This window comes from Lactuca virosa, chromosome 4 (assembly GCF_052849685.1).
Source record: "Lactuca virosa cultivar CGN04683 chromosome 4, Lactuca_virosa_CGN04683_v6, whole genome shotgun sequence".
Taxonomy (NCBI): domain Eukaryota; kingdom Viridiplantae; phylum Streptophyta; class Magnoliopsida; order Asterales; family Asteraceae; genus Lactuca; species Lactuca virosa.
Genome location: NC_136429.1, coordinates 212596101 through 212619259, shown reverse-complemented (window position 1 = coordinate 212619259; position 23159 = coordinate 212596101). Strand labels below are relative to the sequence as shown.

Below are 23159 nucleotides of genomic sequence, written 5' to 3'. Positions count from 1 at the left end.
ACTTCACATTTGTGGGTTCTTGATATGGGATGTAGTACTCACATATGAACTATATTGTGGAGTCTGAAGGAATGAAGGAAGCTTAAGCATGGGGAGCTAAATCTAATCATGGGGAATAGGCGCATGTCGCCTGTCTTGATGGTCATAGATTTCGAGCTTATGCTTAGTAGTGGAGTTAGGATTAATTTAGTTAACAGGTATTACTCATCAGAGATGACTAGAAATATTATTTCATTTCATGCATTGTTTAAACAAGGTTTTTGGTTTTCATTTGACAATAAAAGGGGTAATATTTTGGTTTTAAAGATGATTATTTTATGTTTATAACTTCTCCTTGCAATGGAATATATTAAAGTAGTATTTGTGTTTATAATAATAGCAATGTTAACTTAAAAATAATGATTCTTATAATAACTTAGGTAAATCGTGCTTATGGCATTGCCGCTTTGGCCACATAAACAAGAAACACATCACCAAGCTCCAATCGGACAGAATATTGGAATCATTCAACTTAAAATCGGATGATGTATGTGAGTCTTGATTATTAAGCAAGATGACTAAATCACCATTCAAGAGACATGAGAAAGAGGTGAAGGATTGTTGGATCTCATATGCACGGATGTATGTAGACCCTTCAAATCCGCTACAAGAGACGGTAATTTACACTGGTAAGTTACATTTACTGAAGATTTTAGTAGATACAGTTATGTCTATTTGATTAAACATAATTCGGATACTTTTGAAAAGTTCAAAGAGTATCAGAATGATATGGATAATCAATTGGGAAAGAAGATAAAGGTTCTCCGATCTGAAAGGGGAAGAGAGTAACTTAGTATTGAGTTCAACGATCATCTTAGAGATTGTGGAATAGTTTCATAGTTAGCTCCTCCAAGAACACCATAGCTTAATGGTGTTTTTAAAAGGAGAAATTGAACCCTATTAGACATGGTTCAATCTATGATGATTCATTCTTCATTACTAATTACATTTTGGGTGTATGCACTTGAAACCGCAAACCATATCTTAAACCTTGTACAAATAAAGAAGGTTTCAAAGACATCTCATGAATTATGGACTGGAAAAGTTCCTTCACTCAATCACACTAAGGTATGGGGTTGTGAGATTTTCATTCAGCATGAAACCCAAAACAAACTTGAATCTAGATCTGAGAAGTGTCATTTTATCGGTTTTCCACAAAAAGCTTTGCATATTTGTTTTAAAGACACAGTGAAAATGTGGTGTTTATAGCTCGAAAAAGAGTGTTCCTTAATATAGAACTTATATTTCAAGAACTTAGTGGGATTCAAAGTGGTCTTCAATATATCCAAGAGTTAACCAATAATGAACCCATAGTTGGCACGAGCACTCAACCAGAGGTTGAGAAAGTTGTTGAGCCAAAATACATATCTTTACCTCTTCGTAGATCCAGTAGAGTTAGTGCTCCTCCCGAATTTTATGGTTTCCATATAATGGTGGTAGGAAACACGTTGATTAGTGATAAAACATTAGTCAATATTGATGATCTATCTAAATAAAGGAAGTGATAGCAGGCCCTGAGCATGTCCAATGGAAAGAGGCTATGGTTAGCGAAATTCAGTCCGTGAAGGATAACTAAGTTTGGAATTTGGTTGATCTGACACCCGGTCTTAAGATAGTAGGTTGTAAATGGATCTTCAAGAAGAAGACCAACATGGATTGGAATGTGCACACATTAAAAGCTAGGTTGGTGGCAAAAGGTTACACTTAGACTTAAGGAATTGATTACGAGGAAACATTCTCACCAGTAGCTAAGGTAAAGTCTATTAGGATACTACTTACCATAGTTGCCTTTTATGATTATGAGGTATGGAAAATGGATGTTAAACTCGCTTTCCTTAATGATAAACTTTAGAGGATGTGTGTATGGCACAACCTAAAGGTTTTGAACAAGCCAAGTATCCAAATAAAGTGTGTAAGATTGAAAGGTCCATCTATGGACTAAAACAAGCATCGTGAAGCTAGAATTTGTGTTTCCATGAAAAAGTCAAAGCGTATGGTTTTTCAAGAAGTCCATATAAGTCTTATGTATATGTCAAATCTAGTGGGAGTGTCGTTGTCTCCGTTGTATGTTGATGACATACTACTCATAGGAAATGATATCCTTGAGTTACAAAGTGTAAAAACTTGGCTCGAGAAATGTTTCGCTATGAGATTCTCTAGAGATAGATCTAGGCGTCTAATAGGACTTATTCAAACCAGATATGTGGATAAGGTATTGAAAAGATTCAATATGGAAATTTCAAGAAAGTAAATCTTCTTATGCTTTGGCTATAGGATCGATAATGTACACTATGACATGTACTCGCCTTGACGTTTCATATGCTTTGAGCACGGCGAGTCGATATCAGGAAAATCGGCTAGGTCATTGGACAACTATCATTAACATTCTTAAGTATTTGAGGAATGCTAAAGATATGTTGCTTGTGTATGGTGGTGAATAAGAGTTGGTTGTGAAAGGCTATAGTGATGCAATTTTTCAAACGGATAGAGATTACTCGAAGTCACAGTCCGGATGGATATTCATGTTAAATGGTGATGAGGTGACATGGAAGAGTTCCAAACAATAAATGGTGTCAAAAACTACCAGAAAGTCTGAATATATTGTTACTAGTGAGGCGTCCAAGGAAGCTACCTAGATGAAGAACTTCATTGGTGATCTTGGAGTTATCCTGAGCAACAAAGATCCCATGGAAATATTCTGTGATAACAAAGGTGCGGTCACTATGACTAAAGAACCTATGGATCATGAAAAGTCAATGCATATAAAGAGGAAGTTTCATTACATTCGAGACAGAGCTGAAGATGGAGATTTTGTCGTGAAAGGGGCATCGTTAAAGGAAAATACAGTTGATTCATTCACAAAAGGGACTAACCAATACATAGTATGCATGCTAGGAGCATAGACATGAGAGATGATCTTAAGTTTAGTAGTTAGTTGATTAGTTTTTTTATAAATCTTAGTTATAATCGTACAACGAATGATAAGGTAAACAGGCAACAAGTTGCGTTGCTAAGCCTTTTGTATGGTAAATCCAATTCTTATGAAGACTACATCCATAGATCTAGGGGATATAACATTGTTATGCATGATCCGTTGTACTCTATTAAGAAGCTTCACCGCATCCGGTGCAAGGAAACCAAACGTATCAAATGCAAATGGTATGAACATGTTTTGATTTCCCATGCATGATTGCTCATGTTTGGGGACCTTGCATGTAGCAGATTTGAAAGCCTATCCCGCCATGAAACCCCCTACCCTCAATCATATGAGAGGGGATACCCCTGTAAGGTCCACACATGTGTGTTTCCCTCCAGCCCATCCAAAAATCAAAATGCCAACCGGTCTAAGGGTTGACCTTCCTTTTTTCGGGTCAGTCAAGAAATTCACAGGAGCCTCTTTCTTGGTGGAAACCCTGTCGTGCTTAAATATGTCGACCAAAACATCCCTAACCATGTCGTGCTTGTATTTAAACCCCGAGAGTTCTTTGCAATGAACTGCATGCTCTCCACAAGAGTCCAAACATGCCTTGCGGCACACCGGACATATCTCTTCAGTTGGGAATATTGGAATCATGAGTCGATATGTGAGGATGGTACGATACTCCACAGGGGACATTTGTTGGCCAAGACTATCAATAGGGATAGCTAGAAGAAAATCTTGAGCATGTGGTGCACGTAAACACTGGAAAAGTGCTTTCTGTCGAGCCGTCATGTTGAAATGCACTTCCATATATTGGACAATTTTACTAAAAAGAGCACTCGCCAGTGTATTCTGGAATTTAGGGGGGTGTTCGTAGTAATAAATCTACTAAGGTCAATGTCCGGAAGCTTGTTATGAAAAGAAGCTAAGGCACAAGCATAATCAGAATCCATACCATATATGCCACTATCCCGAAGATATAGTCTTACAATACCCAAGATTGGGGCCTTGATCCAACAAAGTCATATGAGGTAGCCTCTACTACCAAGTATAAACCCAAACCATCAAACCTAATGGGTAGGGAAGCAATTCACCACTATATGTCACCAAAGAAAGGGCTACCACAAACCACAATGTCCTCAATCACCCCGGGCAACCCATTGTCAAAGAACAATGTTGCCTCCTCCATGTGAATGGGTTGCCATGTCCCCAGCCCAAAGAAAAGTTTAGCAATACCCATACAAGACCGAAGTAGAAGGAGCTCACTCTGCGGCTCAGAAAATTATGGGAGAAGGCGCATCAAATTCACAGTGTTTCGGGCTCTCTTTATGACTAAGTTGGTAATGAAGCTAGCAACTCTACTAACAGCTCCCCTGAGAATTTTCACCCCCAATGGCGACCTCCCAATGCCAACCAGGAATAGCCCCTCACACAGCTTCCTAACATCACACGAGGGCCAAAAGAGCTCGGTTTTTTTGATATTCAACTAAAGGCCCAATTTTGGGTCAATAACCTTAATAATGTCTAACGCTTTGGCCACCTCCTCCGAATCTCCAATAAGTGTGCCATCATCAAGATACCATGCATGGAGAAGAAGCTTGCAAGTGTCTCTAATATTATGCAAGAGCGGGTACAACACAAGGGCAAAGAGAAGTGGTTCCAAGGGGTCTCATTGCTAAACTCTAGTAGTTGACCAAATATGTGTGTCTCCTAGATACAACCTTGCTGCTTGACCATATAGGAATTCTACCCACAAGGATATAGAAGGGTACCTCAGTCTAAGCTCATCAAGTAATACAGATCTGTCAACAAGGTTAAACGCATTAGAGAAGTCCACCATAAACATGGAAAGAGACTTGTCATTATGGCGCTCACTTAACACCCTGTTGGCGCTATGTATAAATTTTGTAATTGTTTTGGTGATTAAATAATAGAGAATTATTTATTCATAGGAGTGTAACATCCGGATTTTCATGTATAAATTTCTAGTAAGATTATGAATTTTGGATGGTCACGATGTGGCGTGACCTGCAGAAAATGTGCATCTCAATTATCCGCCACGACGTGGCGATTGTTTTTGAGCAAACCCTAATTTTGGGCTTAAGGTCGTATTTAAGGGAAGTGGTGGCTAGGATTTCCTCCACCCTCAACCTCCATCACCTCCAAGAGCCTTGAAGAAAACTCTAATCCTCTATCTCCCATATTTGAACATATATTTGGTATTTTGGTGCACTTTGAAGGAAGAATAAGAAGATTTATTGTAAGGATCAAGAAAGAAGCACCTTTTTATTCATAGAAACATACTGTTCAAGCTAAAATTTTGGACAATGAAGAGTTGAGACCTTTTTATTCACAAAAACTCAATAGTGATGTGTTAGTACAATGAGAGTTAGAGGAACAAAAGGTGACAATATGTAAACGGTTACTAATAATTTTCATTTGGTTTTAAACATTATCAACAACTTTTGGTATCAGATCATTAGTTTAATCGAACTAGTAATTTGTAGGATTTCGAGGCTTAAACTTAGAATGTTAAGCGATGATCGTGAGAAGTGCGTCTATTATATCTTAGGCAGTACACCTGAATTGACACAAGCACTAGCTTACTTTAGGATTATATGCCTAATTTGCTAATTGTACTAAATGACTTTTGCATGCTATATCTATAAGATGCATTGAGATGCCTTAGGTAACCTATCTAAATTGATATTACTAGATTTAAGGTCTATTTCCAGCCTAGAGTTAGGAAATTTTAAGTGCTCGGGTTTCTAAACATTTAGTTGTGGTATCAGAACTGGCATGTAACTTTTTGGAGTAATAAGGAAGATTATGCGTCTAAACCTTCTCTATTTATATTCTCATCTCGGCACACCGAACGCCTGTTTTGGTGAACAGAATGTCATGATAAAGAATCGTAGAGGACTGAGAAATGGAGGAAATGAGAAGGCCTATGATAGTGAATGATACCTATCAGAAGATATCATAAGCAATACCTATAGGGTGGTATCTTGCCTTTAGAATATGTCTAATAAATAATACGTCTGGTATGGGAGAAGTACACTTTCGACTGGCGGAAAGATAGAACTTTTGGTGTAATCTCTGAAGTCGTCCCATCGTCTGGCGTTTCCACCACCAACCAAGTAGAAGAAGAATCATTGTTGAATATACGCATGGAGGAAGTCCTAGTGGAGCCTAAGGAAATTTCTATGATTGATGGACACATTCGTATGTGTTATATTGTTTTTTTGATTTTACAAATAATAAATTGGGACTACGAGGAAACTCTTGAGACGAGTATGAGTAGGTGTGAAAGGTAGTAGAGGTCTATACCACCAAAAGCACATGACTCTTACTCGGATCAGGGAAAGTCACAAAGTTACTAAGTCTCTAAGTAATCGAGCTATTTTGTTCATTTCCATCATTAAGTTTTCTTTCGTAATGACTACGAAGATAAATATTATTCCACCCTTAGTGGTCATATCATATCGAGTCCGACTAATCTATGAAGTAAATTCGACGTAGTGTCTGACTTTAGATTGAACGAAAATATAATTGAAGCAATCAGTAGAATTATCATGTTCATCATTAAGATTAAGCAGCTTGTAGCTAGAAGTGCTACATGCTATAATGTGATTATATCACATTAGAACATGAAGGAAGGTATCTTTCGAGTTAGAGACCGACTCAAAGAAACCTAAGTCTAGCCATTGCATCATCGATGCAAGGTCATTAAGGAAATGACCCATCGATATGTTAGAATAATCAAAGTGAAGACCTTATCTTAGGGGCAGGAGCTCCCAGTGGAGATCAAATTTAGAAGGAAGAGTAGGTGCAGCAACGTCAACGGTCAAGAAGTCTAAGAATTAGGAACTTAATAGAAATGACATAAGAGTTACGATTACCACCTAGGATGAAAAGGTAACATGTAGAGTCATTATACAAGCCCTGTTTTGTTAATGATTCTGGGACGTAATCATCCTAAGGGGGGAGATAATTGTAACACCCGCAGATTCGGGTTAGTCAATTTAGAGATAATAAGTGTTAAAAATGAATTTTTGATAGAAGATTATTTAGGATAAATAATCTTAACCAAAGTTATAGTATATATCACAAAGATTTCATACATATGAAGAACACTGAAATCCGACTTCGTATGAAGAAGTTACGCTTCTTCGAAGTTTCACGATTAAATCTGCACGACTCTGCGTATCGTAAAAAGTAAATTTTTGATAAATTACTTTTTATTCAAAGTGGTCTAAATGAAAGTCATAGTAATCGTTAAAATAAGAGTGTGCATATAGAGAACGTCTAAATTTGACTTCATCATGTAACATCCCAAAATTTTCAACAAATTTAAACTTTTCAAAATGACTGTTTTACTAATAGAATTGCTTACAAAATTAGTGCTCCCAAAACATTATTTAAAAATCAGTGCCTCCCAAGATCAATGACATAAAATTAGGATGTGTACGGTCACGCCTTCTCCTTGCCACGATTCTCTAAAACACATGAAACAATAAACAAAAAATTGTAAGCACAAAGCTTAGTGAGTTCCCCCCACAGTTCCAACACACAACATATAACATATACAACAAACAGCATGCATACAGAGCCTTCAGCCTGACTGGAATGCCCCACCGGCCTACAGACTATCTGGACCACTCACAGAACCTTCAACATGACTGGACCGCCTCACCGGGCCTTCAGCCTATCTGCACCATTCTCCGGGCCTTCGGCCTGACTGGTACGCCTTACTGGCCTTCAACCTATCCGGGCCGCCCTGGGTCTGTTGGCCTTCAGCACTAAGCAGGACCGCCTCAACCCAACCACACACACAAACCTTGTCGACATATACATAACAGATAAGCATACATATAACATATCGATATAAATATTACCAGGTTTATTGACTGGCAACACAAAGCAGTACAGTCTCAACCCAAGCACACTACCTCAACACATGCAACCGATAAACGTATAGCCAGAACAGATATCAGGCAGATCTAATAGATCACTAAGCATAGCATCATCCTATCTACCAGGATACAGGTCTAACAGATCACTACAATACTCAATCATACAACAAACAAGATAACAATCCAAAAGGGTCGGCCATGGTTCCTTCGACCCGAAAGTATAGTGAGGAACACTCATCTCAATCTGTTGTTACTTAAATGACTGCTCGCACCGCCGAACTGGATAACCTTGCGCCAACTAACAATAACTACAATCTTAATCAATAATTAACCTGATAACCCAAAATCTGAGGCCCACTCCATAAACTAACTTCCTAAAGGGTACAAGGCCATTTTACCCTTTCCTTACATGTTCCATAACCAAAGCCCATCCCAACATGCATAGAAATCCCAAAAACCATAATGGCAATCCAAGGACCAAGACAAAAGCAACTAAAGCCCAATATGGCCCACTTCCTAGTTTGGCCTAAAATTCATAAGGGACCAATACCAAGAAAGTCCTCAACCTAACCATGGCCGAAAAATAGAAACCCATTGGCCCAACAAGGCCCAAACTCAAAAGGCCCAATAATATTGAATTGAAGAGTACGCCCAGCGTACTCAAGACGTACGCCCTGCGTACATGACTTCAAAGCACAGAGTACAAGTCCTTAAAGCACAAAATCAGCATTACGCTGAGCGTACACTTACGTACGCCCAGGGTACTCCTCAGACCCCTTTTTTACTTTAATAAGCCCTTAATTGGTTAAGATAAAGTTTCAAACTGTCAGATCTGATTCCATAAGACTACTTATCATGTAAAGTTGGCAACTTTACGTGCTTGCATGGCAAAAATGGACTCAAAAGCTCAATAAGGACTTAAAAATTTTCTTAATGCTTGCATGGACCAAAAGGCACTATAAATCCTGCATTTCTATGAACCTAGGGACTGAATGGAGCTAATATCTAGCACCCATTGCTTGTGGAGTAGATTAAAAACCCATCTTTAACACAAAGACCCAAAATGCACACAATACCACATGAAATAGATCCAACATATAAGATCACCAAGGTAGAAACTTGTTACCTTCAAGATGTATATCAAGATGCAACAAGCCTGGATCCAAAAGCCACAAGCAATCCCACACCTCTCCAAGAAGCTCTTTCTTCTTCTATGAACACCAAAAGCATGAAATAGCACCCAAAACTCAAAAACCATTTAAATGGGGGTTAAGGTTTCATTTATAGGGTTTAGAGGGATGGAGGCGGAAGATATTAGGGTTATATGATGAGATAAGGAATTTAAATAGGGTCCAAGACCCAAAAATAAGGTTTGGGACTGACTGGAATACGCCCAGCGTACTTCCCGTACACCGTGCATACTCCAAATGGTGATCGCGACCAACAAGCTTAGTACGCCTAGCGTACTGAAGATGTACGCCCCGCATACTGGCCCTCCTTCTAGTATGCCATGCGTACACTTGTGTACGTCCCGCGTACTTGGTGAAACCCTAATTTCACCAACCTTCCGAAGGTCATAACTTCTTCATTACCAGTCTGTTTCCGACGATTCTTATACCTAGGAAAAGGTAATGAGAATCCCTACACTTCAATCAACTCATACCGGCCTTAAGACCTTCCGAACAAAAATCTAATTTCCATAAAACCCCGAACTGCCACTTTACCGAAATACCCCTAGGCTCTAAAACACGAACCGAACACCCGGATCACCTTAATTACATTACTCGCACCCAGATGGGTCTAGATCTCGCCTTTCCAAAGGCCCTAAGCCTTATGATGACCGATCTTCGGGCCACAGCCTTGAATTAGAAATTGATTCGGAACAGGGTGTTACACATCAGAGGAAATTATGATTTTTCTAAGATTCAGCGTAGCAATATATAGCTCAGAAATCAAATTTCAGATAGGTCGATTGTTAGCCGAAACAATCTAAATGAGAGTCGAAGATCTCGTTAATAGGAGTTCAACGATATAAAGACATTTAAAAATAGAGTCTGTATGTAAAAGTTAGGAATTTTACATAGTCGTTAACAGTGTAATCTTCGTAGACTGTTAAAATTAGGATTGGTCAAAAATTATCTGATGGAGTCTAAATGAAAGTTGTAAATCATGTCGATAGATACGCGTAAATATAAAGAACGTAAAAAACAGAGCTCGTATGCAAAAGTTACGAATTTTTTAAGCTCTGAATTTTTACCCCCGTCAGGTGCCACGTGTTAGCACGAAAGGCGAAGCCTTGCTGCCTACGCAAGGTCATGATGTGAGCACCATGTCTCACGATGTGAGAGGCTCTAGAATAACCTATATATAGATGATTTTACCTCATTTCTTCATCACAAATCACTCCCAAACATTCCTCTCTCTCTATTGATCCTATTTTCCTTTAGTTTTGAAGTATTTGACGAAGCTCTGAGGTCCCATAAAGCCCGAAATCTAGTAGCTAGCAAGTCAGAGTTATGCCAGCCTAATTTCCAGGGTTTCTCTAAAACCTCTGTAAGTTAAGCTACACTATTTTGCTTTCACTGTAACTTATAGATGGCGACCACTAACTAATCTAAACAAGTCATGTGGAAACACCGACAGACTCATAACATGTAGGTGATGAATTACAAGTTCAAGCGATGTAGTAACTACGTATTCATGTGATGATACTCTAACCCTTATTGGACCCGTATTGGGGGAGTAATCCCCGAATCAGTATTGTCTATGACATGTAGGCGATGATCCTTAGGAAATGTACTTAGTAATAAATATATATAAGGAAATGAGATGTAGGCATTGAAAAGTAAATGCGATGTAGGCGATGGCCCTTAGGATAAATCCTTTGGGAAGAATAAATAATAAAACGGGGATGGGTAATTGGGTTAAATGGTTGATAATTGAACATATTAACTACATTATTATAGGTTAAAAACCATATGTACTCACCATGTTTCCCAACCTGACCCACTCAGTTTATTTGTATCCCATGTATCAATGCAAAGATACATTACACTGAGAGATTAAAGGAGATGTAGATCATTACTGTAAATTAATGTAAAGTCTGTTTATGCTTATGTTTTATATCAGTTATGACATCCTAATTTTTGACAAGATATCAATCTTGAAGGTTTCTTCGGATATGTTTAATGTTAATATTATCTCACATTGAAATAATATTTTTAGGACCAATTCCACAAACAAAATAAATACTCTGTTTTAAAATAAGCATAAATAAAAGTTTTAAAATGACCGTAAATTTGGGGATATCACATTATATATTGTTAGTTTACGGTTTCTAATTATTAACTTATAAAAAGAAAATTATGAACAGAGTATCCGATACCGGAACCGGTTCCGGTTCCAAGATTTCAAGAACTGTCGGTTCCGGTTCCAATGAATTAGGGCGGGTACCCACCTTTGCGCACCCCTAATTATTTTGCATGTTTGGGTCCTTTGATAAGTTTTGATTGATCTAATGAGATAAAGTTTGCAACTTTATGATTCACCAAGGTCACTTGAGCTTGTTACCTTCTGGATCTAGAAGATGGTTGGGTTTTTGGAGTCGTGCATGTATAAGAGGGAACTTTTCTCATATTTTGACATGGTTTAGGGAAGGACATGCATGAGGCAAGCATGTCCATGAGGTTTGTATTTTTATGAGCTCTTTTTGTCCCAAGAAGCTTTCTAGAAAGTATGAACAAGGATCCTTTCGAATTAAGAACTTAATCTATTAAGAGGCCCAAGTGCAATAGCCACAACGTGGCAAGATGGGTGTCACGTCGTAGCAAAGAAGGAAATTGTGACTGTTTTGTATGGATTCTGCCACAACGTAGTGGCATGTCTGCCACGACGTGGTAGCGGATTTGATCGCGGACAAATTGGATAGCCACAACGTGGCCATGACCTGACCACAAGGTGGAGGTCAACTGCCAATGACTTTGACCATTGAATTTTAGTAAGATGCTAGTTTTAAAAGGTAGACTAAGGGTTTACATTATGTGATTTGATAGGTGGTGTGTAGTATCCACTTCTTGGTTGTGTGAGCTGATTTATGTTGATTACGTTGTGAGATGAGTCTTTTCACTATACTTTGTGGGATGTTAGCTGTCTTTGTGACTCTTGCATTATGTGCTGAGCGGGGCCCATTTTTATGTTGGGTGGGGCCCGTTTGTATCATGGACGGGGACCTCTATGTTGGGTGGGGCCGGTTATGCGGGCAGGGCTCAATGTTATGTATGGTATGTGGTATTTTGGGGAACTCACTAAGCTTTGTGCTTACGGTTTTGTGGTTTAAATTTTTTAGGTACTTCTGGTTACAAGGGGAAGGGCTCGGCGTGATCGCACAACATCCCCTTGATTTTTATTCTGCACTGTTTATCTGATTTACACAGATGTTGAGAATATTTTAATATGTTTGGTTTTAGAACAATTGGTTGTATCATTTTGGGTGTTTTGAAAATGAAATTTTTACTAGCACTTTTTGGATGTTACATGCATGTTAGATCCCCACTTCTTGAGTATTAATTTACTCAACCTCCATAATCGATCATACTATTGGAATTAATTATTGATTTAATATTGTCATAAAGTGTTAGCAGATTGTCTATATCGATTAGACATAGCATGGAGATTGAGACTAACGTATGAGTACCTGATATAGATTTTTAAGTATTATAGAACCCACACTCAGAGAGATTATTTCATGGATTCAATCATGAGTAATTATGAGATGATGATATCTTTCATTCTTAAACTAGAGAGACATTGAGTTTTTAGCCGAACATGGCCAAAAACGGATTACAAAATATTAAATTAAGTTCTAACTAATAAATCTCACTAAACTAATGATACATATTGAATCGTGTTTTTCATATCTTGGTTTGGCACTTGGAATCTTCCAAAAATCACCTCTCTGTCTTCAGGAATCGCCTCTAGTAGAAGATTAGGGTGACATGCATGTTTAGGGTGCTATTTATACGTCCAGATAAGACCCGACAATAAACTGGATCGAATTTTTTTAAGCGCGATCGAATTTTTTGTGACTTCGATCAAATCTGACATTTAACTGAAATTTGAGGGATTCCAAGTTCGAAGCATCAAGTCGATCGAATTTTCTGGGAAGATTCGATCGAATTTTTTTGTATTTTCTTCCTGAAACTTCAAGCCAAGGTAAGCAATCCTCGAAGACTTCACACGATCGAATTTGGCTATAATTCGATCGAGTTTTGTGTATTTTAAGCGAAACATCTTTTTCTCCTTCATCAGAGTAGCTTCCAAGCATTCCTCGGCATCCTCCATAAGACCTAGGCTCCAATTTGGCTCCAATGATTCATCAAACGCATCCTCAAAGTGTCGTATTCTCAATCCGTGCTAATTTTCCCTGAAAATCGTAACAAACGTGAGTAGTATGGCCATTCTATGGAAATAATGAGAAATACGCAACTCATGGTAAAACAAGGGATTAGTTAGCATTTTATAAGAAAATACTAACAAAAACGTGCTAATAGATGCATATAAAATGCATCTAACAGTTTTTCACAAAAATCGGTAATAGGAGCTTTAAAAATTTCTTACAATTTTCTGGTATATAACAAAACCAAACCATCAAGGATCCTTTTAAAGAGGTTAGAATGATATTAAAACAACCATAGGGTGTTTTATAATGACAACCTTTGGAGCCTTTGGACCTTCTTGGATTTGGGGTGTTGAAGTAGATGGCAAGAACAAGGAGCTTGGACTTCTCTACTAGTAATCCACCAACAAGATTAAGGTACCCAAAATGCTAGATTGCTTCTTGTATTTCTTTTTTCTTTAAGCTTTTAATTTCTTAACAAATAAGCACTAAAAAAGAAGACACAAAGAGCACCAAAAACCAAGTATTGTCTTCAAAAGAGAGCAAAAAAAGATGGAGAAGGGAAGCTACAACTTCAAGGTCTTTTTTAAGAAAAATATGGTCTTTTTGTAAGCAGCACTCTCCTTTATATATCCCATGCAAAGTGCAAAAGGCTATAAAATATTAAACTATAAAGTATTGGTACAAAAGAGAAGCATGGGAGACATGGAGGGAGGTTGACAAGCAACCTCCCAGTTTCCTAAAAGTTTTGGCCATGAGGCCTAATGAAGACAAAAAAATGTTTCCTAATTTATTTAACTAACAAAGCCAATTACTTAGTTAATTCTGTTGGATTAGTGTCTAGGTCCATAACTATTTTGGTATGTACTTGACCCGATGGTGCATGGTTCTTTTGGGTTGCCTTCACCAAAGCAACTTGATAGGATGAATTATGGAGAGAGAGGATTAATTATGATTTATTCATATATTATACGAATAATATATTAAAGGAGAAATCATATTGTTTAATTAGTATTAGTCAATAATTAATTAAGAATTAATTTTGTGGCTAAAAGAGATTAATTAAACTTAAGGGACTAGAACTGTCAATTGTGTGATAGTTGAATATTGGGCTATTGGACTCCTTATTAGAGGAGTGGACGAATTCTATGGGGAAACCCATTAGAAATCGTCCAACGCCTCTAAAGGAGGATTTCATGGATTGCTTAGGGCCTAAGCAGTCAAATTAGGGTTTCCTTGTTAGATAACCCTAATAGCCTCACTATTTAAGCACCCATAGGGCACCAAAAACGTGGTGAACTGATTCCTTAGGGTTTCTAGACGTTTTTGAGTGCCTCTCCTCTTCTCCTTTTTCATCCTCTTGCTCTTGGTGTTTGTGAGCCATTAGAGGAGTGACATTTGTGACTCTAAGCTTTTAGAAGACAATTACAAGAAGGAATAGATTGTTATTGCTACATAACAATCAAAGGTAAGATCTAAACCCTATTCTTATGTTAATGTTGATTATCACATGCTAGATCTAGGGTTTATGTCTTTGGATGATTATTGCATGTTCATTAGACAAACTAGATCCAAAGCTTTAGGGTTTGCATGTACACCGTAGGAATGATGTAGTGCTCATAACCCATCAAATTCATGGTTTGTGAAAGTGTCCAAAAACTTGTACATGACTTATTTAATCATACCATATGATGTAATGACTAGTTTCTTTTTCCTTTTATTATTATTTTTATAAAACAATAATTTTTCTCCAATTAAATACAAGAGTTGAATTTATTTATTAATAATCAAATTCTTAACAAATATTTAATAAGTACCAACTTGATCAATGTGTGACCAAATAGGATCATATGTTGTTAGTAATATCACTCAATAATGATTCTTGAGAATATAGATCCAACAATCTCTTACTTGCACAAGATTCATTACAAACATTCATAGACAGTAGCTGGCGTCTAGCAATAGGCTATTTCCCCTAACAACACACGAAGGGGTGCCATTAATCAACATCTAATTTCAGGAGCTCAAAAAGCTACAATTGAATCATAAGGTAAGTGTATCAATATTCTCTTTGTTTCTGACATCATTTTGGATATGAGACATGGAACATGATCATTCTCATTTGACATCCAACTTTAAGTAAGGCGCCTTAGATGTCTAACTCTCAACACATAAGAGGAACAAATCTCATCTTAACTACATACATACTCTCATATAGTTCATGATATACCCAACGAAGGATTTTATGAATGCACAGTTACGAACAACGTCTAACCATGTCAAAGTATAACAATCCTCATATCAGAGTTCTCCAGTATGTATATCATGTCGAAAGACATAAAGATATTTACCTGTGTTCAAGATTCACTTATGATAACGATCCATGAAGTGACTCTTGATGCGGGTCATATCCAATAGTTTTTCTCTAACAAGTACATATGAATTTAGATGCAACACTTTTCTATTTCACCACTAGAAATCAACCAAGCCGATTCATATTAGTCTTAATTCACAGTTGCTCCCACAACAGTGACTGATTATGGACAATTTTGAATAATTACATTATTCAAGGATTAAATAACATGCTAACATATAACACAATAATATTTAACACAAAAGAGATATCTCATATATCAGAAGAGATTCCATATCATCGCTACATAGTTCTAAATATCTAGATATTAGTAAAGTACAGATTTTAAATCCAATCACTAGCTAACTGAAGACTGATTCCTTTTACATGACTCTCAAACTTATTTTGAGAAAGAGGCTTCATAAATAGATCTTATAGATTATCATTTGTATGAACCTTCTCAATGCCTACATTTCCCAATTCCAATTCCTGACGAATGAAATTGAATTTTCATTGAATGTGTATAGTCTTGTTGGTAACCATCGGGTCTCTTATGATAGCGATAGCACCAGTGTTGTCATAAAGAGTCTCAATGGCATTATTGATGCTTGGAATAACATCTAAATCACCGATGAATTTCTTCATCCAATCAACTTCTTGAGTTGTCTCACACACAGTTATATACTTTGATTATGTTGTAGAAAGTGCGACCACTTCTTGCTTTGAACGTTTACATGCAATGGCTCCTCCATTAAGTGTGAACACGTATTCCGACTGTGATCGAGAGTTATCTCGCTTAGTGCTTAAACCAGCATCAGTGTAACATCTTACAATAAGCTCTTCGTCAACTCCTCCATAAACTAGAAACGTGTCTTTTAGTCCTTCTTAAGTACTTAAGTATGTTTTTAACCACCATCCAATGTTTCTCACCAGGATTAGCTTGATACCTACTAGTTAGACTAATAACATAAGATACATATGATAGTGTACATGTCATAGCATACATAATTGAACCTACTGTTGAAGCATACGGTATGTGACTCATTCTTTTGATTTCATCTTCAATACTAGATCTGTCAACCTTAGAAAGAATGGTTCCAGGCAGTATGGGTACAATTCTTTTTTTGAGTTATCCATTGAAAAGCATTTAAAGACTTTGTCAATGTATGTGCTCTGACTCAAACCAATGAGTCTTTGGGATCTATCTCTATAGTTCCTAATACCGAGTATGTATGCAGCATCCCCTAGATCTTTCATTTGAATGGACTTACTAAGGTAGGCCTTAGTCTCTTTCAATGTTGGGATATATTTCCCAGTCAGTAATATGTCATCGACATATAGAATTAGAAAAACAGTTTGGCTCCCACTTTCTTTTATTTATACACATGGTTCATTGGGACTTTCTGAGAAACCAAACTTTTTGATGTTCTCATCAAAATGATGGTACCAGGCTCTAGATGCTTGTTTCAATCCATAAATGAACTTATTCAGTTTTCACACATTATTTAGGTTATCTAGTTTAACAAAACCTTCAAGTTGTTCCATATAGACATCTTCCTCAAGATATCCATTAAGAATAGTGGTTTTGACATCCATTTGCCATATCTCATAGTCGTAATATGCAACTATGACCATGATAATCCTAATAGATTTAATCTTGGCAACTGGAAAGAAAGTATATTCATAGTCAACACCTTGAATTTGAGTATACCCTTTCTTTACAAGTCGTGCCTTGAATGTTTGTGCATTTTCGTCCATGTCAATATTCTTCTTGAAGATCCACTTGCTTCCAACAGCCCTACTGTTAGGAGGTAAGTCAACCACGTCACATACTTGATTGTCATTCATGGACTACATTTTAGCTTTCATGGCTTCAACCCATTTATTAGACTCTGGGTTTGCAATAGTTGCCTTGAAATTGATGGGCTCACATTGATCCATCAAGAAGACTTCCTCTTTAGGAATGACAAATTTTAGACTCTATGTCATACAGTTGGTGTGGTTTCTAGTATCTAAACGATAATTTCAGATTCAAAAATGCTTTGTTGATTATCATTCTCACTTAAAGGTTGTGTTTCATTAATTTCTTCAAGATCAATGGGGCTCCCACTTGCTTTATACAAGAAAAAGTCATTTTCAAGAAACACTTCTTTACGGGCGATGAACACTTGATTCTCTTTTTCTGGAAGAAGTAATAACCCATGGTTTTCTTTGGGTATCCCACAAAGATACACTTTTGAGATCTAGGGTCAATCTTGTTAAAAGTCTCTCTTTTAACATATGCTTCACATCCCCATAGCTTTAAGTAAGACATTAATGGAACTTTTCCATGCCATAACCCGTAGGGAGTCTTACTAACCTTTTTAGTTGGGACCATGTTTACAATTCGAGCTGCGGTATTGAGGGCATAACCCCAAAATGAATGAGGACGCAAAGCATGACTCATGATTGATCGTACCATATCAAGTACAGTATGGTTTCTCCTTTCTGAAACACCATTATGTTTTGGTGTTCCCGATGGAGTGAGTTGTGACACTATGCCACAATTTTTAAGATGTTCATCAAATTTATAGCTTAGATATTAACCACCACAATGTGATCGTATGGTTTTAATATTTTTACCAATGTGATTTTGTACTTCATTTTGGATTACCTTGAAGACATCGAATGCTTCATGTTTGTGTTTAATGAGATACACATATTCAAATCTACTGAAGTCATCAGTAAATGTAATGAAGTATCTTTCACTATTTCTTATTTTTGTCCTCAAAGGTCCACATACATCACTATGTATGAGTACTAATAGATCTGAAGCCCTTTCACCAACACCGGTAAAAGGAGCTTTGGTCATCTTGCCACATAGACATGATCCACACACATCAAAAGACTCTGAGCCTGTTGATTCTAAGATTCCATCCTTTTGAAGCTTAACAATGTGAGTTTTGTTTATGTGTCTAAGCCGACAATGCATTAAATAAGTTATATTTAAGTCCGACTTTGTTTTCTTATTTGTTAAGTTGTACATTGAATTGTCCTTTTGGTATGAACCATTTAAATGGATTTCATATATTCCATTATTAGGATTAGTCTCAAAATATAGCACATTATCTTTAAATGCAGAGATGTTTCCAAAATGAAAGTCAAACTTATAATGAAACCCTTGTTCCTAGTTATACTAGGTACATAACAACAACTGTTCAAAATAAGATTAAGACCATTTGGAAGAAAAATATGATATTTTCCTCTAGCTTTTACAACTACTCGAGTGTCATTTCCCACATGGAGTTGCAAATCGCCATCTTTAAGTTCTCTAACATTCTTTAGTCCCTGCAAATCATTGCAGATTTTATTACCTCTTCCAGTATCGAATGCCCATGATTTAGTACAGAATGCATATAATTCAATCACAGATATACATGAGATGCCAACCTGGTTGGCCTTGTTTTTCTTAACTTCCTCTATGTACTTGGGACAGTTGCGTTTCCATTGTCCCTTTTCACTGCAGTGAAAGCAATCAGAGTCATTGCAGTGAAACCAATCAGAGTCAGCAATAGGTTTGGGCTTGGGATTGGGGTTGGTAGCAGGAGGCTTCCCTTGACCCTTTCCATGGTCCTTACCTTTCTTGGCAGCTTTGCCTTTCCACTTACTGTCACAACTAGCATTTTAGGGCTAGAAATTCCTATCCATATACAACTAGCATCCTTTGCGTAACTATGTAACATTATGTGCAGTATAAGTTATTTTCAATACAATACGAATTTATACATCCAGAATTTTGTTTCAAGTCGAAACCTTCCCGTATAAGCCCAAAAATCTAATCCAATAAGTTATGTGCATTCAAATTTGGGCCTTAACTCAAAACTCTCTTATTGGGCACTAATGGGCCAATAACCTCTCAACTTGGTACTTTTGGGCCAAGAACCCATATTTGGGCCCTAATTGGGCCGAAATTTATTATTCAACCCTGATTTAGGCCATAAGACACTTAGTGGGCCTTATTGGGCTGTGAACACCTTCTTTGGGTCATAGTGGGCCCAATACTCCATTTGGCATTATTTTGGGGCTAAAACTCTCTTAATGGGCCTTACTGGGCCATGAAAAATTAATTTAAGACTTAATTGGGCTAATACCCTCCATAGATCATTTATTGGGCCGAGAACCATTTATTTTGGGCCTTTAAAACAGAAAACCCTATTGAGCCTAGGGGTTCTCGGTTACACTCCAAACCCAAGCCTAAAAATTTGTTTCTTTCTCCCCTCTCCTATTCTCGGTTCTAAAAAAAGTGAGAGAAATTTGCAATGGAATTAGGTGATGCCACCTCCACATTAGACACCATGTATCTAGGCTATTGTTTTACATACATCCAAGCAACTTTGTTTAACCACCATGTAATTACCACTAAACTCTTTCCCTCTCCTCCATATCTCAGCCGAAGCCACCCTCCTCACCACCATTTTTCTTTCAAACTCCAATCACATTCCTCACTTCCCTCTCTAACTCAAGGAAAACTCTCTCGTCTTTCTCCCTCAGTTTTCGTGGGTGTGTAAGCATTTAAGAAGCTTTTCTCAAACCTTCATACACTAGGTAAGCTAAGATCACCCTCAAGATGTTTTGTTTCTATCTTACACTAACATTATTCATCATACAACTTCATCTTTCTTGTCTTGCTTCCTAGAACCATATCAACATCGAAAAATCTCTTCAAGAAGTTAGCTAAGGCCGAAACTCACCCCATTCTTCCTCTTCATAACCGAGAAAACTCAAGGTGAGCTTCATACCCCTTGTTTTTCGTGATTTACTATCTTTTGGGGGAGAATACAAGCTAGTTTTGTGTAAAATCTTGTTATATATGCTTGCATGTGTATGTTTGGTATAATATATGTGTTATTATGTTGTGATATTATGCTAAAAGCTCCAAAATTTAGAGATTTACCCAAACCTTGAAGTTGTTCGAATAACTTACATTATGTATCTTATTATGTTTGGTTAAAGATGCTAAGTAAGCTTGAATATTCACAACAAAACTAAAGAAATCATAAAATGGGCCATATTTGTCATTTTTCATAAAAGTGGGTTTTATTTAACATTCACGGTATTTATGGGCTAAAAGTGTCATTTTTCATAAAAATGGGCTTTTATTGACATTCTCGGTATTATTGGGCCGAAAACGTCATTTTTGGAAAAATGGGCTTTTATTGACATTTTTGGTATTATTGGGCCAAAAGTGTCATTTTTCATAAAAATGGGCCATTTATGATATTTCAAACTAAAATGGGCTGAAAGTGAACAAACTAACAAATATGGGCCATTCTTGAATACTTAAGTCAAAATAGGCCTTATGTGGCCAATTCTATCCTAATTGGGCCTTATATGACACATTTTATGTCAAATGGGCACTAGTGTCAATTTTATGTAAATTGGGCCTCTCGTGACCATATCGTTAACAATTGACTATTTTGATAACAACGATGAAACAACGAACTATTCTGACACTCCCGATAAAATTGATTACATTTTTACTAGTTATGAGTTATATTCAAAAATATACACTTGTAACATTATTTTAATGCTCAGATAATGAAACACATTATTCGCGTAGAAATTTTGTTAAGGCTCTTGTGAGACGCATCTTCACCGTACCTACCTTAGTGTACACAGTAAGTCATGTAGTTATAACCAGAGTCTCCTGGAGGGCGGAAGGGAATTTGTGTATTGATCTATACGGGGTTGATACCCCACACTTGAGCTGCTCGCTACAGCTAGACAGGCCAGTCTAGGGTGACAAATGTCTTCTCAGAAACTGACGCCTAAAGAACGTCAAGACAGGCACTCCATCATATTAGTATGGTTATAACGACTCATATAGATAATAACAAAACTATTATAAGTTTTACACTTAATATACATACCACTCAGTTTTGCAAAGTATAAACACTATGTTGATTATTTGTACTATCCACCTCACTCCGGTCTTTGGGTTTAAGACCATAATTTCTCCTGACACAGAAAATACAAGATTTTCTGGGAATCACTCTCTATACATTTTTCAAACAAGATAAAACAGGGATACACATGCTATAATACAAGATTTGAAACAAAAACTCACAAACTATTTTTACAGAAAATATCGGATTTTCTGGAGTTTTCAAACCAATGTAAAGTTTTCATACAAACATGCTTATGAACGCACCAACATTTTATATGTTGACGCTTTTCAAAATAACTTGTATTCTCGGGAACTCATTAAAGTCATTCGCCCCCAGACGTTTCCGACGTTCCGGTTCGGGGGTGTGACACTTACCGGTATTATTACCGGTTTTGTTCTTGGAGATTTGACCCTCGCGTATCATTAGCACTTGATTATTCATAGATTTCTTGATGTTTGCCTTGGCATTCTTAAGCATATTTTGAAGCTCACTAATGCTCCTCTCCAATTCATTCATAGTGAAGTTCAATACAAATTGGTTGGATGACTTAGGCAATGAGGTTAGGATCACATCGGTCGCTGGCTCATACCCAAATGGGAATCTGAGGCGGGCAAGATGCTCAACGTAAGCTTATATTTTGAGTACATGTGCACTCACAGAAGATCCCTTAGCCATTTTGAAACCAATAAAAGCATTCAAGGTCTTAAACCTCTCTTGCTTAGCCTAAACTTGAAACATGATTTTAAGTTGCTCAATCATATCAAATGCTTCATGAAACTCAAAAGTTTTCTGAAGCTCTGGAGTCATTTTTGCAAGCCACTTCAGTCGAATCATTTACTTGTTTTGCCTAAGAATCTTTCAATGCTTTGGCAACATTGGCTGGGAGCTCTTCTAGGATTGGTCCATCAAGGACATAGTCCTTTTTCTCAAGCTTGAGGATAATTCTAAGTTGTTTGAACCAATCAATAAAGTTGGATCTGCTTAGTTTTTCTTTTTCGAGGATTGATCAGATGGCGAGTGATGAGGTGGTTACAATTGGGGTAATCATCTACAAAATAAATTCATTTTAATATCTTTGATATAATTTCTTTTAAAATTAATTACCCTTTAAAATTAATTTTGAAAAGCTAAGATCCACATCACCCAAAATAACTTAAGGCATTGACCCACAACACAAGTGATTTTGTTGATTGGTAGGTTGCGATAACCAACTACAACTCTTATGTAATTCTTAGATTAATGGGATCCAAAATTTATTACTTTGTTTTTAATGGCATGTTTATCCCATCTATGCCTCAAAACGTTTATGCTTAGGTGACCTTTATCACATAAAAATTGATCAAATTATCCATTTAAAAAACTTGTGAATTATATTTTACAAATGGTTAGGTGACTTTTATCCCATAAGCAAATATAAAACACCTTGGCCATTTTGGACAATCCAAATAAATAAGGTGACCCAAAATCTACAAGAATCGCACACAAAATGTTAAGTGTTTTTAAGTGGATTGCATAGATTTGAAGTTTTGGAAAAATGACTTTTATAAATGTTTTATTATTCTAGCATTTTTAAAACATTTTGTATCATGAATATTTCATGCACAAAATA

General features: G+C 36.9%; 1 protein-coding gene across 1 annotated transcript; it reads right to left on the bottom strand.

Annotated features, from left to right (window-relative positions):
* Positions 1–3301: 3301 nt before the first annotated feature.
* LOC145105570 (uncharacterized) lies at positions 3302–3751 on the bottom strand. The gene has a single exon (XM_079042653.1). It carries the CDS (start codon positions 3749–3751, stop codon positions 3302–3304), a length of 450 nt encoding a protein of 149 aa, XP_078898779.1.
* Positions 3752–23159: the final 19408 nt, after the last annotated feature.